General features: G+C 42.5%; 1 protein-coding gene across 5 annotated transcripts in view; it reads right to left on the bottom strand.

The window, feature by feature from the left end:
* Positions 1–60: 60 nt before the first annotated feature.
* LOC308564718 (high affinity immunoglobulin epsilon receptor subunit beta-like) overlaps positions 61–18,335 on the bottom strand; it is a 28,521-nt gene continuing 10,246 nt past the window's right edge. The window contains exons 2-9 of one of the 5 annotated variants that reach the window (XM_081153279.1): positions 4,704–4,781; positions 3,547–3,667; positions 2,873–3,007; positions 2,470–2,526; positions 1,815–1,970; positions 1,349–1,447; positions 357–491; positions 76–262 (exon numbers count right to left, since the gene is read on the bottom strand). In XM_081153279.1, coding sequence (XP_081009405.1) covers positions 393–491; positions 1,349–1,447; positions 1,815–1,970; positions 2,470–2,526; positions 2,873–3,007; positions 3,547–3,667; positions 4,704–4,765 — 729 coding nt within the window. In that variant the 5' untranslated portion in view covers positions 4,766–4,781 and the 3' untranslated portion in view covers positions 76–262; positions 357–392. Of the gene's footprint in view, positions 492–1,348; positions 1,448–1,814; positions 2,049–2,469; positions 2,527–2,872; positions 3,008–3,546; positions 3,668–4,703; positions 5,778–18,335 lie in introns of those variants that run through there. The other 4 variants (XM_081153278.1, XM_081153277.1, XM_081153276.1 and 1 more) reach the window with 4 other exon arrangements.

Genomic DNA, 18,335 nt, shown 5'->3' with positions numbered 1-18,335 from the left:
CCCATCATTTCTGTGAACTCTAAGAAGTGTTGAAAACCAAATATCAAACTGTTAAAATTTAACTCAACTCTCGACCAGCCTTCCTCTTGTTTTTATTTGCACAGTTGTAGGTACACAGTAAATGTTTATTGGATGTTGGTCTCCCAGAAAACATGGGTGTGAAATAGCAATAGAAAAGAAGAAAAATAGGCATCTATCATATCTACAAATTGGGCGCAGGGTGGGGGGCGGACTTGGGTGTACAGAAACAGAACAGCACCATCTGGAAAATAAATCACAATGCAGAATTGGCGGGTCATAGAGAAAACTGACATTTTGCCAGTAGCTCCTTAAACAAAGATCTTGGCTTTCGATACCTTTTGCTACAAATGAGAATGTTCTGAACATGATTCTTATGAATCAGTGGGAGAAGATGTCTCCCCTCTGTCTTCCAACTCACTGTAAATCGGTGAATATATATTTAATTCTTCATAAAGACGATCTTCTGGAATCTGGTAAGGGAAAAATTATTCAGTATCAATCACCAAGAATTTTCCACCACTGGAAGACTCGTTCAAGAGATATATACCACCTCCTTTTGTCTTTCTGAATCTCACCTTCTCTTCCATTACACTCTAATCATTCCCTCCATCTCCAACAAACCAAGCCAGATTGGCTGGCCAAGTGGGCCCAAAATAAACCATGGCAGTCAATGACAAGATGGTGCGTGTGTGTGACTTTGGTAAATCTGCTGTCTTGTTTGTCTTTGGAGGAAAGTGACCAAAACAAGGCAACCACCTTTGAATGCTTCAGGCGAGTAGACAGATGGAGAGAATATATTTCATTTAGAAGATCTGAGTAAGCGTATGTGCATCGAGTATTGGCAATTCTTTTTCATATAGCAAAGGTGCAATGGCTTAGGTAAAGCAAATGGAAATGCAGGTGGTGGGAAAGAAAACTGAGGCTTCAGAGCAAGTGGGAAGGTGAAAGCCAAGGGAAAAAAGAGGGAATGGGAACAAATATGAGGGAGCTCTTGTGGGACAGAAAATAAGCTCAGGTATCTGAGTGGTTCCATCACTTGCTACCTGCTCATTCGTCTCATGCCCAACACATTTCAAAGCATCTGCATTTTCTAAAATGATGAAGGTTCTATTTTCCTAACCCTCAGTCACAGAGATACACTGATATTTGTGCTACTTAGGAGTAGGGAATGTGATTGGAAACATGAGATTTGGAAATCAAAACACTAAAACTTGGAGAAATACTTTTCTGGAAGAAATGTTCCAGGAAACCTAGGCCATGGGTTTAAGCAACTAAGCTCAACTTCTTTAGCCTGTTATTCGGGATTTAGTATCAGGCCTCTGCCTACCTGATTTTCTTTGAACATTTCTCCAATTCTGTAGACTGTGATTAACACAGCAACCCCAAACCCCAGAATGGTGAGAAACAGGATCATCGCCACAATTTCCTGTTGAACAGCCAACAACAACCAAAAAAGACAAGTCGAGTCATCAGGTAGGTGTCCCTGAGGTGAATTCCCTTACAGACACCCCTGATTTCATCACCTCCCACGTGATCGGTCCTTATAAAGTCACAGACACAGACACACACACACACACACACACACACACACACACACGAAAACCAAGAGTTACTCAAGGCAGATGACTCCAACCTTGCAGAATGGAGCCGGGTGGGGGGTGTCATCAGCCTATCTGTGCATGAACCTGCATGACACCACATTATGTGCCAGAGGTTGCGAAACAAAGGCTTGTGTTCATGGAAGAAGGGAACGAGGGCTTCTTCACTTAGAGTAGGCCCCAAGAAACACATACAGTGGAGAAAAAAGCCGCCGTGCAGAAGTCATCCGCGTGAGCCTCCTGGCAAATGTTGATGTAAGCCATGCTGCTCTTTAGGTTCATGACCAGGATGAAGATCCCTGTCCCCGCGGCGACGCCGCTCACCACGTTCACGCCCAGGCTCCCTTGCACCTGACAAGAAAAGCCACTTAGGCCCGCCCGCGCCCGCCAGGCGTGCAGCCAACCCCCGGCGTTCAGGCCTGTCGGCGCCTGCGTGTATAAAGACATAGGTTAACGGGGGAGATCCGGAAAGTGTATCTGTTTAATAAGAATCTATAACCTTCTTGCTAGGATCACATTCAGGAAGACCCACACGGGCGCACAGACTCTCCTCAAATAGCCTCCCGAAGTGGAAACGAGTCATTTATTTGGTCATATGTCTATACCGCAAGGATAAGGCTTGTGTGAGGACATTTTCTAAACAAGTGTCAAAGTAAATTCCACTTTATTGTTTTTAAATGACACAATTGATGTTTTAATTATTATATCCAATACAAAACAGACTGGGGGGGAAATCACATATCCCCATTATCTCATAACATAAGAGATGATGACCTGTATCCCTCAAGACTCCTAAAATTCGACTTTTCTTACCTTCTCAAGGATGAGCAATGACAGAGTTGCAACTCACCAGATATCCTGCATTTTCCTTTTCAGACATAATTGACAAAAATCCAGAAATAACGAACTGTCCAAAGGAAGAGAGGAAGCACAGTGAGTCTGCTCTTCTCCATGGCCTTTTCACCCCCCTCCAGTGTAGGGGAAGCTGGGGGCACTCTGCAAAGTCAGCTCTCAGGCTTTCCACGAGCTCACTATGTTCGTATTCTGATTCCCTCCAGAGTGCCTCCCAAAGTTACATGTACACATGAACTGTGTGTACGTTTTCATACAAATATATATATATATGATATAAATACAAATATATTATTATATAAATCTGAAAACTAGAGATAAACAATTGGGTAGATCTGATCTGGGTAAGAGAAAAGCTATGTGCAGTGTTATTTCAGAGACAATTATAGATATATACTCACGACTGCTGCTCCCCAGAATGGGTAGCCTGCTTTAAATGATGAAAAAAAATCTTTCTCAAATTCTGAAATCTTGAACACGAAGTAGACAATGATTCCAAAACAAAGGCATATGAAACCAATCAGAATTTGTGTTACCTGTAGAAAAATGCATGACTTTTGTGGCATAAAATGATATTTCTCCAAGATTGTATCAATTTCCTTATAATCGAGGCCAAATGTGGGAAATTGCTTTGGTGTCTTAGGCAGTCCTGAGAAAGGATCCAAAGGTGCTATTTTCCAGTGTCCTCTAACCACTCAAAGAATTGATACAGCAATGGCCTGCTGCAGGAATGGCCAAGACAATTCTCATCACCTTTACTTAGGTAGACATGGTGGATATCAATAATTTTCCTTTCCATCTAAGTGAAGATAAAGATTATAAATTCTTCACAGCAAGATGTTACATTAATCCACCAGCAACTGGCCAAAATTGGCAGGTTCTATTTGCCATTTTCATTCTAGTCTTCATGAGGAGATGATTTTTTTCTACCCAATAGGGCCTGGCTGGTGTCAGCTCTTCATCTACTGGGCCCTTTACTCCTCATGAATCCAAGTGGGGAAACTGTAGGTGCAACCAGATACTCTTTCCTAGAGCCAGTCCTTATTTTAAATGAGGTTGGAGAGGGCTCACTTACCCCCAGGAATTCCAGCTCCCTCTTTAAAAATGTCAGCCATGTCTGGCGTGGTAATGGGGCAAGATTCTCCAGTGGGGTGTTATCGTGGAAAGGTCTTTCTGAAAGTTCAATTGCAGACACACTGTGAAGTTCAAACAGAAATTCAGTCATGAGAAAATTTACTAACTTCTGTGCAAAGTTCTGAACTCACGAAAAGGGGAGTTTTGTTTATTTTTTCAAAACAATCTTGCAATTAAAATCTTTATTGCAATGAGTAAAAAGCTGAGGCTCAAAGGGTCTAAGTAACTGGCCAAGATCACACTCTAATCAGTAATTAGAAGACACAAAATGGAATGAAAACTGTGCCAAGTGTTCTTATTAATCCAAGTTCTTTCCCATTAATCTATGCTGATGAGTGAGAATAAAAATGACTGAAGATGTTTACCTATGCATCTCTCAGTCCTTTTAACATAGAAATGTGTCGGAATATATTTTGTCACTGACACACCCAATTTCATGTGCACAAAGAAATGGCTTTGAAGGGTTAGTTGAATCTCTAATCCTGTTTTCATCCCCAGAGGGGGTTAACTGGAGATGCTTTCCCTTCCAAAGATTTGGAATACACTTACCAGTTAATAATCTGACATTGATTCCCAAAGATCTGTTTTCAGCCTCTCTTAAAACCTTTCAAAGGAAAGTCTTAACACATGTTCCTGTTTGGCATTCAAAGGAAAACTAAATTATCCACCACTATTGGCCTTCACTCCAAGAACATCTCCCCTCTAAGCAGTGGTGCAGGATCCCACAGCTTGAGGTTTACAAAGACTAGACAAGGAGCCCAGAGTCATTTTAAAAAGAGTCTGTCCCTTGGCACTAATCAGACACAGAGGCAAGAGATCTATATTGATAGTACAAACTCCCCTAACTCATACCCAGAATGTGACCCTCTTCTGTTAGAAAACTAAGTTATTCCCAGTTCACAAGGTGAGTAAAAACTCCTCCCCATCAATCAGAGATCTACTGGTAAAGTATAGCAAATAGCCTCCTTATACTTATATGTTAACTAAACCAGACGGGTCCATGACCGAGTCCATGAATTCACATCTCCCCAGCACTGTGACTATCTCTGGTCCACTAAGTAACTGAGCATAGAAGAAATAATAATAGCCAGTGCTTACCTGGAGGACTCTTGTGGATTTGGGAGAGCAAGATCTGCTCTGCTTCTTTCTTCTGTGTCCATTTTTTTATTAATTGAGCTATCCAGAGACAAAGAATATTGTTAACGACAAGCCTTGGTGGGCATCCTCTCAGGGTGTGCCCTGGGTGGGCAGTTAAGATGGATTGACTCATGGCATTGATGACTATCTTCGAAGTTAAGACATTTGTCAGGCAGATAAGTTTACTGGCTGATTAAGATCAATAGGGTTTTTCTTGTTACATGAAGAGAAAAATTGAGTCATCTACTGAATAGACGCCAGTGTGAGGCTCCTGAAGAAGAGCTCTATGTGAGACCAGCAGGATCCACAGATGCTAAAAATGAAACCATTTAAGGGAGATTGAGAAGGTGAGAAAGAAGCTGCAGAACAGAAAGATGTCCTTGTCTTCTGGAACATTCTCTCCTTGCGTCCCAGTATGGCCATTTGTATGGTGGAAGCTCTCCCACTGGGTCTTTGGGTAGCCCATCTTCCCTGTTTAAGACACACTTAGATTCACATATAATCTGAGGCTGAAGCACTGTGAGCAAGTAGGTGTGTCAGCCTCTGAGTCTCCAGATTCGTCTCTGGCTTCAACATTCATTGTCTTTCTCTCTCTTCCTCTCTTTTGGACACAGTTTATCTAGCTCTCTGCAGCGTGGTCTCAGACACTAAATAGGGAGAGTTCTAACTGCTGTGAACATTCCTGATAGAGTGTGGAAGCTAAGACGTGTTCACACTGAAGACTCCGTTGTCTGCTAAGTTATTAGATTAATGGTCCACCGCTTCCATTTTTGTGACGACAAGGATGGGGCGGTGGAAACGCCGAGGGGCACGGACTTGATGGCAAATCCTATGAGTCGGCCTCAGTGGCACTGCACTGAGCAATATGCCCCAATTAGGGTTAGAGCTAAATTAATGCGCTTCTTCTAATTGCCTAACTCGCTAGACCATAGCACAGTGAGCGTATAGGTGAGGTCCACAGACTTGGGACACTTTAATTTCAGTTGAATTATAGACATAACCTTGAATGCCTCTTCATTAAATGTAAGATACTACAAATTGCACCTCTAATCATCTAGATTGTTTCTCCAGGGTGTGATAAAATCCTCATTCTCCAGGAAACTAGGATAATTGTGTGGACACTGAACAGAGGACACTAAAATATATACTGGCATGCCTTTTGTAACAAAAATTTATTAACCCACGCGCCATCTTCCCACTGTGTCTTGAGCAATTGGCGGGCCTGACCAATGTGTTGTTGTAATTAGAAATAAACCTCATTCACTTATACATTCATCCAAAAGGGACTTAACACACCATGTGAGGTGCTGCCGGCATCACTGAGCATGCAGAGATGAGCACCGTGGTCCTCGCCCTTGTCCAGCTCACAATCTAGCAGAGTAGGATGAAGATAAATGAGATAATATTACCAATACATCAGAGGCTGCTAATCACAGCCTCAGGAGGTTCCTTGCCTCTCCCTCAGTGAAATTACACCACCTCTGCTGGGAAAAGACCTGGAGAAATGAAATTACACCACCTCTGCTGGGAAAAGACCTGGAGAAATGAAATTACACCGCCTCTGCTGGAAAAAGACCTGTTTACGGTGTTTTCTGGGAGCATATAAGTAGTTCATTGTATGTGCAGCAAATAATTAGAAAGCAGATTGAGATTTAGACAGGACACTGATGGAGGATGGTCTGCAGTGTTTGGACACGATGCTATTTTGTGAGAATTTTCCACAGGAACTTGCAAAATGCACCCCGAAGCCGAGACATGCTCTACGGCCCCCGGATTGCCTCACCCCAGTTCCCACCAGCACGCTCTCCCCGCCTCCGAGACGCGGATCAGCTCCTGGGCCCGCACGGGCCCTGGCCGGTGCTCCGTCCCCTTCCCCAGCAGCGAACATTGAAACATGTGCCAAAATGGCTTTCTTTTTGGTGGGGGCAACATGATCAAGATGAGTTTTAATCATGCATCTGCCTGAAAGGAAGAGATAATCGAGCTACCATTGCTCCCCACCGCATACATTTCCTCCTCCTGACGACACGTCAGCACATGCTTCCCACCCCCACCCGCCTGCCTTCCTCTGTAACAAGCCAAGTTTCTTCTCTCAGTTACACACCAGACCTATTTCCCCAAACGCGAAAGAAATTTGCTTTCAGATCGCATCTGAACAACTGCTTTCTCAAACTGAGTGCTCAAGTTACTTAAAATAAATATGCATGAATTTGCATGCCACATGTTAAAAGTGTACTGTCTCTTAAGGGGTATTTTCTGATACTCCCAAAGGAAATCTCTCTCTCTCCCCACCCCCAGATCCAAGTATGGGTTCAATAAATATGGTTAAGGTGCCAAGACTGATAGAGGCTGAGACTGATACGAACCTCTCAGTGGTGCACAGGAATGAAAAAATATTGTTCACAGGACAAGATGGGTGATACTAAAAGGCCTAAGGCTGAGTCTGAACTTGAAGAGAATACCTTCGTCTCTCCATTTATATAACCTCAAAAATGCAAAGAGAAAGATTTATACAGACTACTCAGGTGCTTAAAACACTGTGTTGTATGCCAAGCTCCTAATGCAACACACGACACACAGTAGGCACTCCCTAAATGATTGTTGAATGTACTAAAAAGCAAATCGTTTATATATATATACACACATATATGTATACAAATACACATGTTCTGATGAACAGAGATAAGAATTAGCAGAGAATGTAGAACAATCTTTGCACATACGGTAAACAAGGAGCTAAGAGTAACTCATGGGTACGAATCTATAGACATTGTGGATGATTCAGTATCTAGAGAGGAAAATTCACTCATAGGTCAGAAATATAAACACTTCAGCAGTAGATTTATAAATCAGGAGCCAGATATATCGGAGGGAGCTGTCACATCAAATTGCCACCTTGAAAAGACCACTGAAGTCGCTGGAGGGTGTAGGCGGCGCCGCAGTGGAAGCCCGAAGCTCTCCGCCCTCTTCTCTGCATCTGACCACGGTCCTGCAGCGACAAGACCAGCGACAGCAAGACCATGGTCAAGGAGGTGGGGTGCTATTTCCCATTGGCTTTACTTTTATTTTGCCCTCATAAAAACTGTTGGAAGAGTAGTTGATGCTATTGCACTTATTTTACAGGTGAGGGAAAAGAGGTCAGAGAGGTTAAGTAACTTGCTCAAATCAACACAGGTTATGAGTGATGGCATCAGAATCTGAACCCAGATCTGTGAGGCTTTAAAGCGCTCATTCTTTATTTCCCTGTTTTGGGGTCTCTCACCATGCTTCGAAGAATAACTGTCGACCTTGCTCTCAAAGTCCCCACTCTAAACCTTAATTTCCGTATCAGGACACGTGGAGCTGCATCTCGGCCGCTGATTGAAATAAAATCTTGAGGCTTGACCCTCCCACCTCAAATATAGTTGAAATTTGTCTTAATGATGAGAATGAGGATTTTTTTGTTTGACGGTTTTTGCAATGCTGATGTCATCAAAAGTCAAGAAGCATTTTTCTGTAACAAAAAAAGGGGTTTTTTTGACTCATTTTTGTTCTCATTGGGTAGATGGAAGTTGGATTTGAGAGAGAACACCTGAGACAGAGGTGCCCCGCTCCCTTTAAACCTTATACAGCAATGGCATGGGGGCAGGGAGAGAGAACCCCTTTCTGGGGCTAGCTGTGGAGCGGCGATCATGGAAGTTACAAAGCCAAGAACGCTAAAGAGTTATATTTGTCCCCCTGTATCAAGACACACGAATGGGGTTTATAGTTAGGACACAAAGGATTGAGTCAAATGTCCAAGTTTCTCGTGACCGGTACCATGGGAGTAGGAATGCGTTTCACAGGCTCATGTTCTCGTGGGGTCTGGATGCAGCTCTAATTCATGGAGATCTGAGGTCGAGTTTCCTTGTGCTCAGATTTACTTTAATGGGGATGCACTCCTGATTCCACAGCACTGGGAGATGAGGAAAGTCCCTGAAAAATGAAACGACGTCAATCTCCAAAAATAGAATCATCAGCTGCTTCTCCTTCCATCCCTTCCCATTATCAACATGATCATCACCGATAATATTCACTCACTGGTTATTACTCTGCTAAAGTATTATATACATAGTCTTTACAACAAACACCAGAAATGAATGAAAACGTTTTCATTTTACAGTTTAAATAGCAAAAATCTAAAAGGAATTGGTGATTTTTCGTGGGCATACAGCTAGAAAGTGACAAAGTACAGGAAAATAATAAATTAAGTTATCTGTATAAAAAAATGTGTGCTCTTAGGTATGGAATACATTATTTCCTCTTGCATTTTTGCATTGGAATTCCTTTCCAGCCTTCATCCCATCTCTAACATTCATACCATCTGTAACTCCAGGAACCCCACAGATCACTACTGCATAGAAGTTTCTCTCCAACTTCAAGAGTCAGAGATGACCTCAACCCTAGAGGGAGGGTGGCAGGCCATGGGAAGTATTAGTTATTGCAACAAACCTACCTCTCTTGAGCTACAGCAGTTTGCTTTGCACCACATGGCTGAGACGGAGATGGTTATACATAATTCCAGCAAGGTAAGAATCAGCATTAGAGACAAAAGGCCCTGGGGGACATGATGCCTCATATCAAACCCAGTGGAAACGTTTAGCGGGAAACCAAACTGCATCTCCTTCCCACAAAATAGAACAAAGTAAACCATAAATTAGGTTTAATACACAGCCACACACCAACACTGTATAAGAGACACACTATCAATCTGAAAACATAGAAATATTTTTCCTGGAAAGAGAGAGAGATTGTATTTCTGTATCAAGGCATGTGAAGCAGTCATGGGAGGGAAGGCGCTATAGAGGCAAAATTCTGGCCCCATCACTAATGTCTCCCCGTCAGAGTAGCAGGAAACTAAGGAGGTGAGTAGGCAGACTTAAAAATGAACAAAAATAACCTCCCCGCCATTTCATTAATAGTACTTCATACAGGGTTAGGCATTTACACTCTTCCTAAAAATTAAAACTCTAAGCCAAAATATTAAACAAAAAAATGACTGGACTAGTGATCCTTCTCTTATTCCTGAGGCACTTGAAAGAAGCAAATACAAAATTGCCCTAGAGGGAAAATACCCTAAAATGCACAGAAAAATCAGACCCATATAAATCGAAACCGAGATCATGGAAAACATAATGAAGGAAACGAAAGGAGGGGCAAGCTGTGCCGGAGCTGCAGGGGACAGTAAGGCTGAGGCCAGCGCTTTTCTTTTGAGAGAAGCAACTGGGCACCTCTGGGCTGTTAAGAAGACCTAGGAGAAGGGGGGTGGGAGTGATGCCCTCGGGTGGTGGGGAAGAATGGAAGCAAGGCTGCCAGGGAGCGCCGGCTGTCGAGAAAGTCACAGGGAAGTCACCGACGGCAGGGGGTTAAATGGCAAAAACGGATCGCTACAGATAAGGCCCTGACAGTTCTCTCCCCTCGGCCTGATTTCTCAGAGGAGGAAGCAAGGTCATCGCCAGAGAAAGTAAAGGGCAGAGAGAAGGGACTGGTCGTTGAGGACAGAACATGAAGGAGAGACAGGCATCTAGGGAGGAAGGGAAGCGCATGGGCTTAGCAATTGTTTAATGGATCACTAAAGAGAGAATTTTTGGCATTCGGTTGTGGAAGTAGTGATGGGAAAGTGTCCACTCAAAATACTTAGAGTTGCTCAAAGTTAAAAATACAAAGATCAAGAAGCTTTTTTTTAAGCTTCAGATTCATCAAATATAGGGTGTTGCTCCAAAATGTATACACACTGTAACAGCGGAATGCTCAGTTTTGAAAATGAAATGTATTTTAATAAACACTGCCTTTATAATTATTCAAAGTGCGTACATGCATTTTGGGGGCACCCTATATTCATAGTAACCCAGCGATCACAGTCACAGTCGGCATGATTTTCTGACGCTCTACCACCTGAATGCCTGAAAATTCTCTTGCGCATTGATTTCCCTCGGTTGGGATTTGTCTCGGTTGGATTTTCCAACCCCTACTCTCCTATTTTAATGGATAACATTCCTACTCCTATGATCATAGGAAAAGAGGAAGCACTGCCGCTCACCAGCGTTCTCGTGGGTTTTCTCCCAGCTGCAACAGATACGGATCCTGAACTAATAAACTGAAAAGAGGAAATGAAGTGGGTAAAACAGTGTAAGTTGTCACCATTTTTTCCTTGATTTTCTCACGGTATATGTAGCAATAACATATAAAACTTCCTTGTTAAATTCACACCCTAGAACACAGAATTATACTTGATGCTGCTCAGCATTTTATATGAATACACTTTTTAATTAGTTTACATTTTGAGTAAATTTATATATTCTTTTAGTTTTATGTCTGACTTTGTATAGGTTTACGTGGGTATGCACACTTTGAAAACATAATAAATATATATTTAATGTAGTATAATTATCTTTATGCATATATTTACGTTAAACGTAAATAACATTTACTTACATACACATGTATATGTAATATCATCCTCACATTCTTACCCAGGCTTCAGATAAAGGTTCGATTTATTGGGCTACATGTTCTAAAAGATCTTTTGCAAATACTTAAGTGTCTATATCAACACATCCGCCATTCTTTAAAGATCATTTTGATATGCTCTTGTTTCCATGACTAATTTTGATAAATGGAATTGTCTAGATGCTCATGGTTTTCTCAAGACCTCATTCTGTTTTCTCACCTCGTCAATTCTCACAACCATTTACCAGCGGTTTACCACCCCCATGGTTTGGGGGGAAAGTTGCCAAAGTGATAAAAAGCAAAGGCCTGCTACCTAAAACTTCAGCTCTTGCATTCTGGCTGAACACGAAGGAGCAGGCTTTGAAACCTGCTTTAAATAACAAAGAGGTTATCACAGGAACCTTCCAGCTGCCCCAGCTTTGTGGCTAAGGGAAGGCCCGTGCTCTGACCCTATCCTCAGCTCTAATTCGTCCTGTAACCTTAGACAAATTGTCAAACCCCTCTTTGCCTCAGTTTCTCTTTTGTAAAATAGAGATGTACGTATCCCCATGTTAATATTACTTACCTTGCAGCTGCATGGGAATAAAATGAAATAACACCATAGTCGGGGCTTAGATACGTGCCAAACATGCAGAAAGCACTCAGATTATTGAGGTTTTTTACATACGTTTCTCCATTTCACAGCGACCTCATATTATTTCCACTGTCCTAGTGAGGAAACGGATGGGTGAGAGTTCAGATATGTTTTCCAAAGTCACAGAACTAAGAAGGGATGAAAGATGGGCAGACAGAAGGACTGGCACGGTCAATGCATGTACGGGGCCGGGCTAGTTGAAGGCGAGGCCGGGTGGGAAGGCTCTGTACATAGGATTACAAACCAACCTTCACCTTACCCGAGAGCTGGGCTTTATAACCAAACACATTTCCAGGGGAGGCGCCTAAGGAATGACCTAAGGCTGCGGATTTGAATGCTCACAAACACAGAGCCCATAAGGTTGCCGGCTGGAAGGTGAAGAGGGGAAGTGCCTGAGAGATGGGAGGCGCTTTGTAAGGGACCCAGACCACCCAGGGCCAGAATGATCGCTCCATTCAGGACCCGGATGGCCTGTCAGAGGGGAAAAAAACACAACGGTCATGTTAGTGTGCACTGAGAAGAGACCACTTCAACTTTTCTCAGAAAAGAGGTATGGGTGCTTGAAACGGTTAAGGAGTCAAGCCTAAATTAATTGGGCAAGAGCTTATCTTGGGAGGCTTTTGTTCCTTCCTGTCCCCACCAGTTCCGGTGGCAACCCTGCATCGTCGCCTCCCCCCCCCCCCCCCCCCCCCCCCGCTTCGTTCACTCTCACGCACTCCTTTGGGAAGCAGCAGGAGTGGAGTGGGCATGTGGCCAATGACATGAGTCAATCCAACTACTTTGGGGCCGCGGGATGATGAAGGCAGACAGACATCAGGCCGCATTCAGCTCAGTCCTCCCCTCGGCCCAGTGTTAATTTAAAGCACAGACCATGAGCTCGCAGAGCTCGGCCCCCTGATCGGAGCCCCGTCCCACGCTGATGGGATGTTTTCTTCCACGAGACTGTGCCTCTGCATTTCCACTCCTGGGTCTAAAACACGGCCCGGTCTTTTCTTACTGAGCAACTCAGCAATTCCTCAAGGGCCTAAATAAGGTTTTCCACATGATAGTTGTTTTCTTCCGTCTTAAGCCAACTTTTTAAACCAAGGCTGACTTGCCCCAAGGGTTTGTAGTTGCCCTTTCTGGTAATTTGCGGTAGCTCAGTGGGCTGGTGGACAGAATTATTCACCACCTCTGGTTCTACCGGCTTCCTGCTGAGGTGTCCCAGCTCTGCCCTACCAACTTCTCGGGAGGCCATGGGGTCGTTGATGGCTGTTAATAGGAAAGAGATCCAAAGCCTTGACTTTCCCCCCCATTTACCACTAGCTAATAAAATTTTTGAGTGAACAGAAGAGGTCAATTCTGTCCATACATCAAAATGACCCTCCATGAATGGGGCAGGGGAGGCAGAATACGAGAGTTTTCGCATTAGTTCCATTTGTCTTGGAGTAGTAGACACCATCAAATCATTGCGGTTGGCCTGGGTACTTAGCTTAATTCTGAAACAACAAAGAGCAATTCCTTTCTCCTTTTTACATGCTCTTATATACTCTGTAGGCCCTGCCTCCCTCCAGATCAATCCTGGACAACCACACATACGGTTTTATGGATCAGTGATCTTTTATGCAGGGAAGGTAATAATAATAGGTATCATTTATTGAGTGTTACTGCTATGTTCCAGGTACTGTCCAGCTGCTGTGAATGTGTGAACATACAGGGTGGGCCAATGTAACATTTTTTAATGGAGGAAATCTAGATTTTCTAAGAGCCCACTGGTTAAAGTCACTTCTCTAGCTTTCAGCGTGTGTTCTCACGTTAACTGATGGAGGTCTCACAACATCCATATGAGAGATGATCTTTTCCATTTTACAAATGAGGAAGCTGAGCATCAGAGGAGTTCATTAACTTGCCCAAGGCCACACAGCCAGCAATTTGAGGAGCCAGGGACCAGAACCTGGCTGCCTCTGGAGTATTTTTACCTTATACATTCCCCCTGAGTTTATGCAGAAACTCACTGCTCAAATTCCGTATCTCAGGTGTGTCCAGACCGTCCCTCATTACCAGAGCTGGCAGATGAATTTGGGTGCAGCCACTTGGATTTAACATATCTAAGGGGCATATGTCTGCATGTGTGTGTGTCCATGTCCACATTTTTCCAAATAAATAACTATATAAATACATCTAACATTTTTTTACCATGGTACCAGAGTAAAAATCAAATTTTAAGAGGAAGCCATCCTTAGAGCTCAATGTTCCAAATTTCTGCAAAGCAACCAAGCAGAAAACTTTTCAGACATTCTTGGTGGCCACTGGGTGACACCTTTAACAGACAAGACAGGGGAGAGGGACTCTACAGGGTTTATCTTGGAGGCTTCAGGCCTTGACGGACTTCTTTCCTCTCAAGCCTCTCTTGCCATGAGTAGGAATGATCACTCCAGTGTCTTTTCCAGAAAGCAGCAGCCTCTTCTGACTCAGGCTCAACGGCTCCTCGCCTTAGGCAACGCTTGAGAGGTGTGAGTGGCAATGTTTAGTTGGGGGCGTGAAGCCCGCGCTAACCACATCCCTGTCCCCGCAGCTTTCACTGCGCTTCCTGGAGACGCAGTGTTGGTTAGGAAGCTGGTGTCAGGAATAACTGCCTCGGACTTTGAGATATTGCTTAACACATTGTTGGAGCAAGAGATACAAGCAGAAAAAAAATACAAGTAGAAAATATGGGTAGAAGGGTGGGAAGGGGCGTGGAAGGCAGGAACAGGTAGCTGGAGCCACTGCGAATGGGATACTGAAGAAGGAACGAGAAAGTGCCTTAGGGAGAGGGAAATAAGTATGAGGGGGTGAGAACAATTATACCCCTTGCTTTAAATTTAGAGCTGTAGACAGAGCTGTGCAAGGCGGCTACTTCAACCCTAAGACTTCAGTTCTCTCACTTGTAAACTTAAGCCCATAGTACCCACCTTAGAGAAGTTATTCAGTGCCAGAACGGGTGTGAAGTCGTAGCATCAAAGACCTTTACATTAATGGTGATGCATAGCTCTTTGGGTAATTAGGGTTAAACAAGTTCTCACAAGGCGCTGGTAGTATTGCCTGGCGTGCATTCCACACCTTACAGAGGCTTCACCTATACCCCGAGTCTTAACTGCCAGAGGACATGCCCGTTATGACAATGTTGAAATTCTTTGTTTGACAAGTAAACAATCATAAGCAACATTTTATTAAAAATGGTAAGATAGCACTTTAAATTTTAAAAACTTACTGAAAAATAGATTTAACAAAACGTTTCCAGAAGGATGCAGCACCCAAAATGTACATTTCATTAAGCAACTGAATATAGGAAATCTCCCCAGAGTCAGAAGTGATTTTTTGGTGTATGACTGGGCAGGCTCCCTCTTTAGGGAAAAGACAGCACAAGCAGCTGGTGACAGGTTATCATGTGATGAATTGCTCTTTTAATTTTATTTTTTATTTTATTGATTTCAGAGAGGAAGGGAGGGGGGGAGAGATAGAAACATCAATGATGAGAGCGTCATTGACCGGCTGCCTCCTGCACGCTCCCTACTGGGGATCGAGCCCCGAAACCCGGGCCTGTGCCTTGACCGGGAATCGAACCATGAACTCTTGGTTCATAAGTCAACGCTCAACTGCTGAGTCACACTGGCCGGACATGAATTGCTCTTAAGTGGCAGGACGATACTATACTTGACCACCTCAATCCGTCAATCATTTCAAATATGAAAGAATCACAAGGGGGAGGAAGGAAAACCTGGCATCGAATTTCGGTTAAAGGAGTGGTTCTTAAATTTTAGAATATAAATTTAATTTCTTCTGCACTAATGACTCAAATATGATGAACCTCATTTTTAGGACTAGTTAATTAGGAGAGCACGCACAAGTTAAAGCATCTTCACATAAAAGAGACTTTGTCTCTCCTGGGAGTTCATATATTACATTTTGAATTCTGCACAAATTTTAGTCTCTGGCCCATTTGCACACCTATCTCTATTTTTTATACTCACTAAAAAAATATTTAGAACAATTTTCAGAGGTTCTTCCCAAATAGATCAAACTATTGTCATTGAGAACATATTGCTCAATTTACTATATAGATCAGAAAATAAAATTTAAATAGGTAATATGAAGTACCTAATAGTTAACATTAAATTAATAAGCCATACTCCTAATGAATAATAGTATCTAAAAATACACCTTCACTGAATCAGGGCCTTCACTGAATTAGGGTTTTTTAGGGATCATGTACCTAAAAAAAGACTTATACCAATTATTTTTCCGTACAGAAAAACCCCCACATCATTTTCCAACAAAATCCATGATGCCAATTTCAAGTTTTCATTTTTCCTTAAGGACAGAGCCAGTTTAATTAGAACTTAATAATCCTAACTCTTCTGGTGTTGCCTCAAAGTCAGCCATAAAGGGATTGGGATTCAACTTTATTTCATCTGTTGAAACTGGTGTAAGCCACACTGATTTCCTAAAGAAGAGAAAAGCAGAAATTAGGTAGAGGTGACATACTTGGTACCAGGTCTTTCTCAGTCTAAACTTGGAGCCAGGTTATTTTCACTTTTAGCACTTTTGAACACTATGATCATTTTCAGGTGTTTTAGGAGTGCAGACAGTGCCTGGACCTTCTGGATAAAGATGATTTATAATGCTTGTGTTAGCAGAGTACCACAGTGCCCAGGCCTAGACAAATGGATCCTAAGAACAGCCAGTAAAAGCTGTCAAAAGCTTAATCTGACGCAGTGTGTGTGTGTGGGGGGGGGGGGGTATACACAGCAGTAAAATCCATGCACCAAAAACCTAATCACATTCCTTTGTTGGTCGAGCCTTCACGTCTTCATTTTTTTCTAAGGAAGGTAAGTTACAACCCACATAATAATTACTATCAAAATGGGATGCCTTCATTGGCACTATTATTCTGGTGGCCTATGCGGAGGCAATAGCTCCAGGGCACTGGCTAATACATAAGAATGAAAGTGTGTGTGTGTGTGTGTGTGTGTGTGTGTGTGTGTGTGTGTGTGTGTGTTCAACAATGTGAATGTACTTAATGCCACTAAACTATACACTTAAGAAAAAATCCACCATTTGAGCCACTTATGTATATTTTATCACAACAAAAAATAAAATACTAATTCTCTCCCCCCCAAGTGGTACTCTGATCAAGCTAAAAGATATTGCACGTTAACTCTGAGCTCTAAATTATTTTTTGGTGTCAACTATTTTTATATATTAAACAAGGATAAAATTTTCCTGTGTTTTGCAGGTGGTCTCCAGAGTTGTCATTCAAGTGTATAAGGCTCACTATAAATATTTTGGTGAGATGGTCAAAGTGTATCAGAACACCATTCCACTGTCCTGAAGGTCAATGGGGGGGCCTTCTAGGGTTCAATGGCTCAGTTTCACAAAATTGCAAGCAACGTACATTTAAGTATTAGGCTATGATTTAGTGTTAAATTGAAAGATTGCTTTTCTCTTCGTTTTCATAGCTGTTTCCTCTCCCAACATGGACTTGAACCATGAAACGTATTGGAAAGAGTATCATGAAGGAAGAAGCTTTGAAAGATAACATCGTGCTTGATTTTCCCACTTACTGAAGTGACTTTGCATCCTTAGTGAATCTGCCTAATAGTTCAGTTACTATAAAATAACCTAGTGACACTGGATTGTGTATGTTTTGATTCTAAAATGAATCCTACATTTAAAAAATAAAAAATGCAAAAGCATTCACTGAAGTATTTGTTAATGCTGATTTAGTGTTTGTTCGGAATTAGGCCTACAGGCGAATCATATGTCTATGCCTCTGCGGAACCGTCTGGTAAGTAAAGGCGAAGCAAAGGCATTCAGAAGGGGCCTGATCTATTGGACTCACCTAGAGGTGGAACACTCCAGAGGGATTTTACGACCTTGGTGATGCAGATCTCTTGGATTATAATGCAACTCACTTTGAAAAAGGAGAGAATCCTCTGAAACAACCTAGGAGAGCACACAGTTTAAGTAGAAGGTCTTCATAGTAACAGGGGAGGCCTACACACGTTTGAACAGGAAGCAGAAACCAGGGAAGCTCCCAGAAACGGCTCTGCCACCTTTAGGTACCTGCGAGGGTCTGACAACCCACCAGGGCAGAAGAGGAGTGTTATCTGGAAGAGTGGATCGAAAATGCCCGGGAAAATAATCTTAATAGTACCAAAAAGTGACTTACACTGCCACTTAGAGCCACCTTTGTGATTTACTAATGAAAAGGTTCTTTTGAGAAAGATAATTGGAGGTAAAATAATAGAGTGGTTCACCAACCCCCTGTGTATCCTAGGCCAATTATTAAAGCACCATCCAAAGCTCCAGTTCCCTTCTTTCTAAAATGAAGACAAGACCTATTCATTGGTGCCTGTTATAATTAGTCATTGGCCTGAAATATTTTTATAGTATGACTATAAAGTGTTTAAATAAGAAAATGTAAAAAAAAATATATAATATCCCAGGATAAAAATACAATTTAAGATTTG

This window comes from Miniopterus schreibersii (assembly GCF_964146895.1).
Source record: "Miniopterus schreibersii genome assembly, chromosome: 12".
NCBI classification, from domain to species: domain Eukaryota; kingdom Metazoa; phylum Chordata; class Mammalia; order Chiroptera; family Miniopteridae; genus Miniopterus; species Miniopterus schreibersii.
This window is presented reverse-complemented; position numbering and strand designations above follow the sequence as displayed.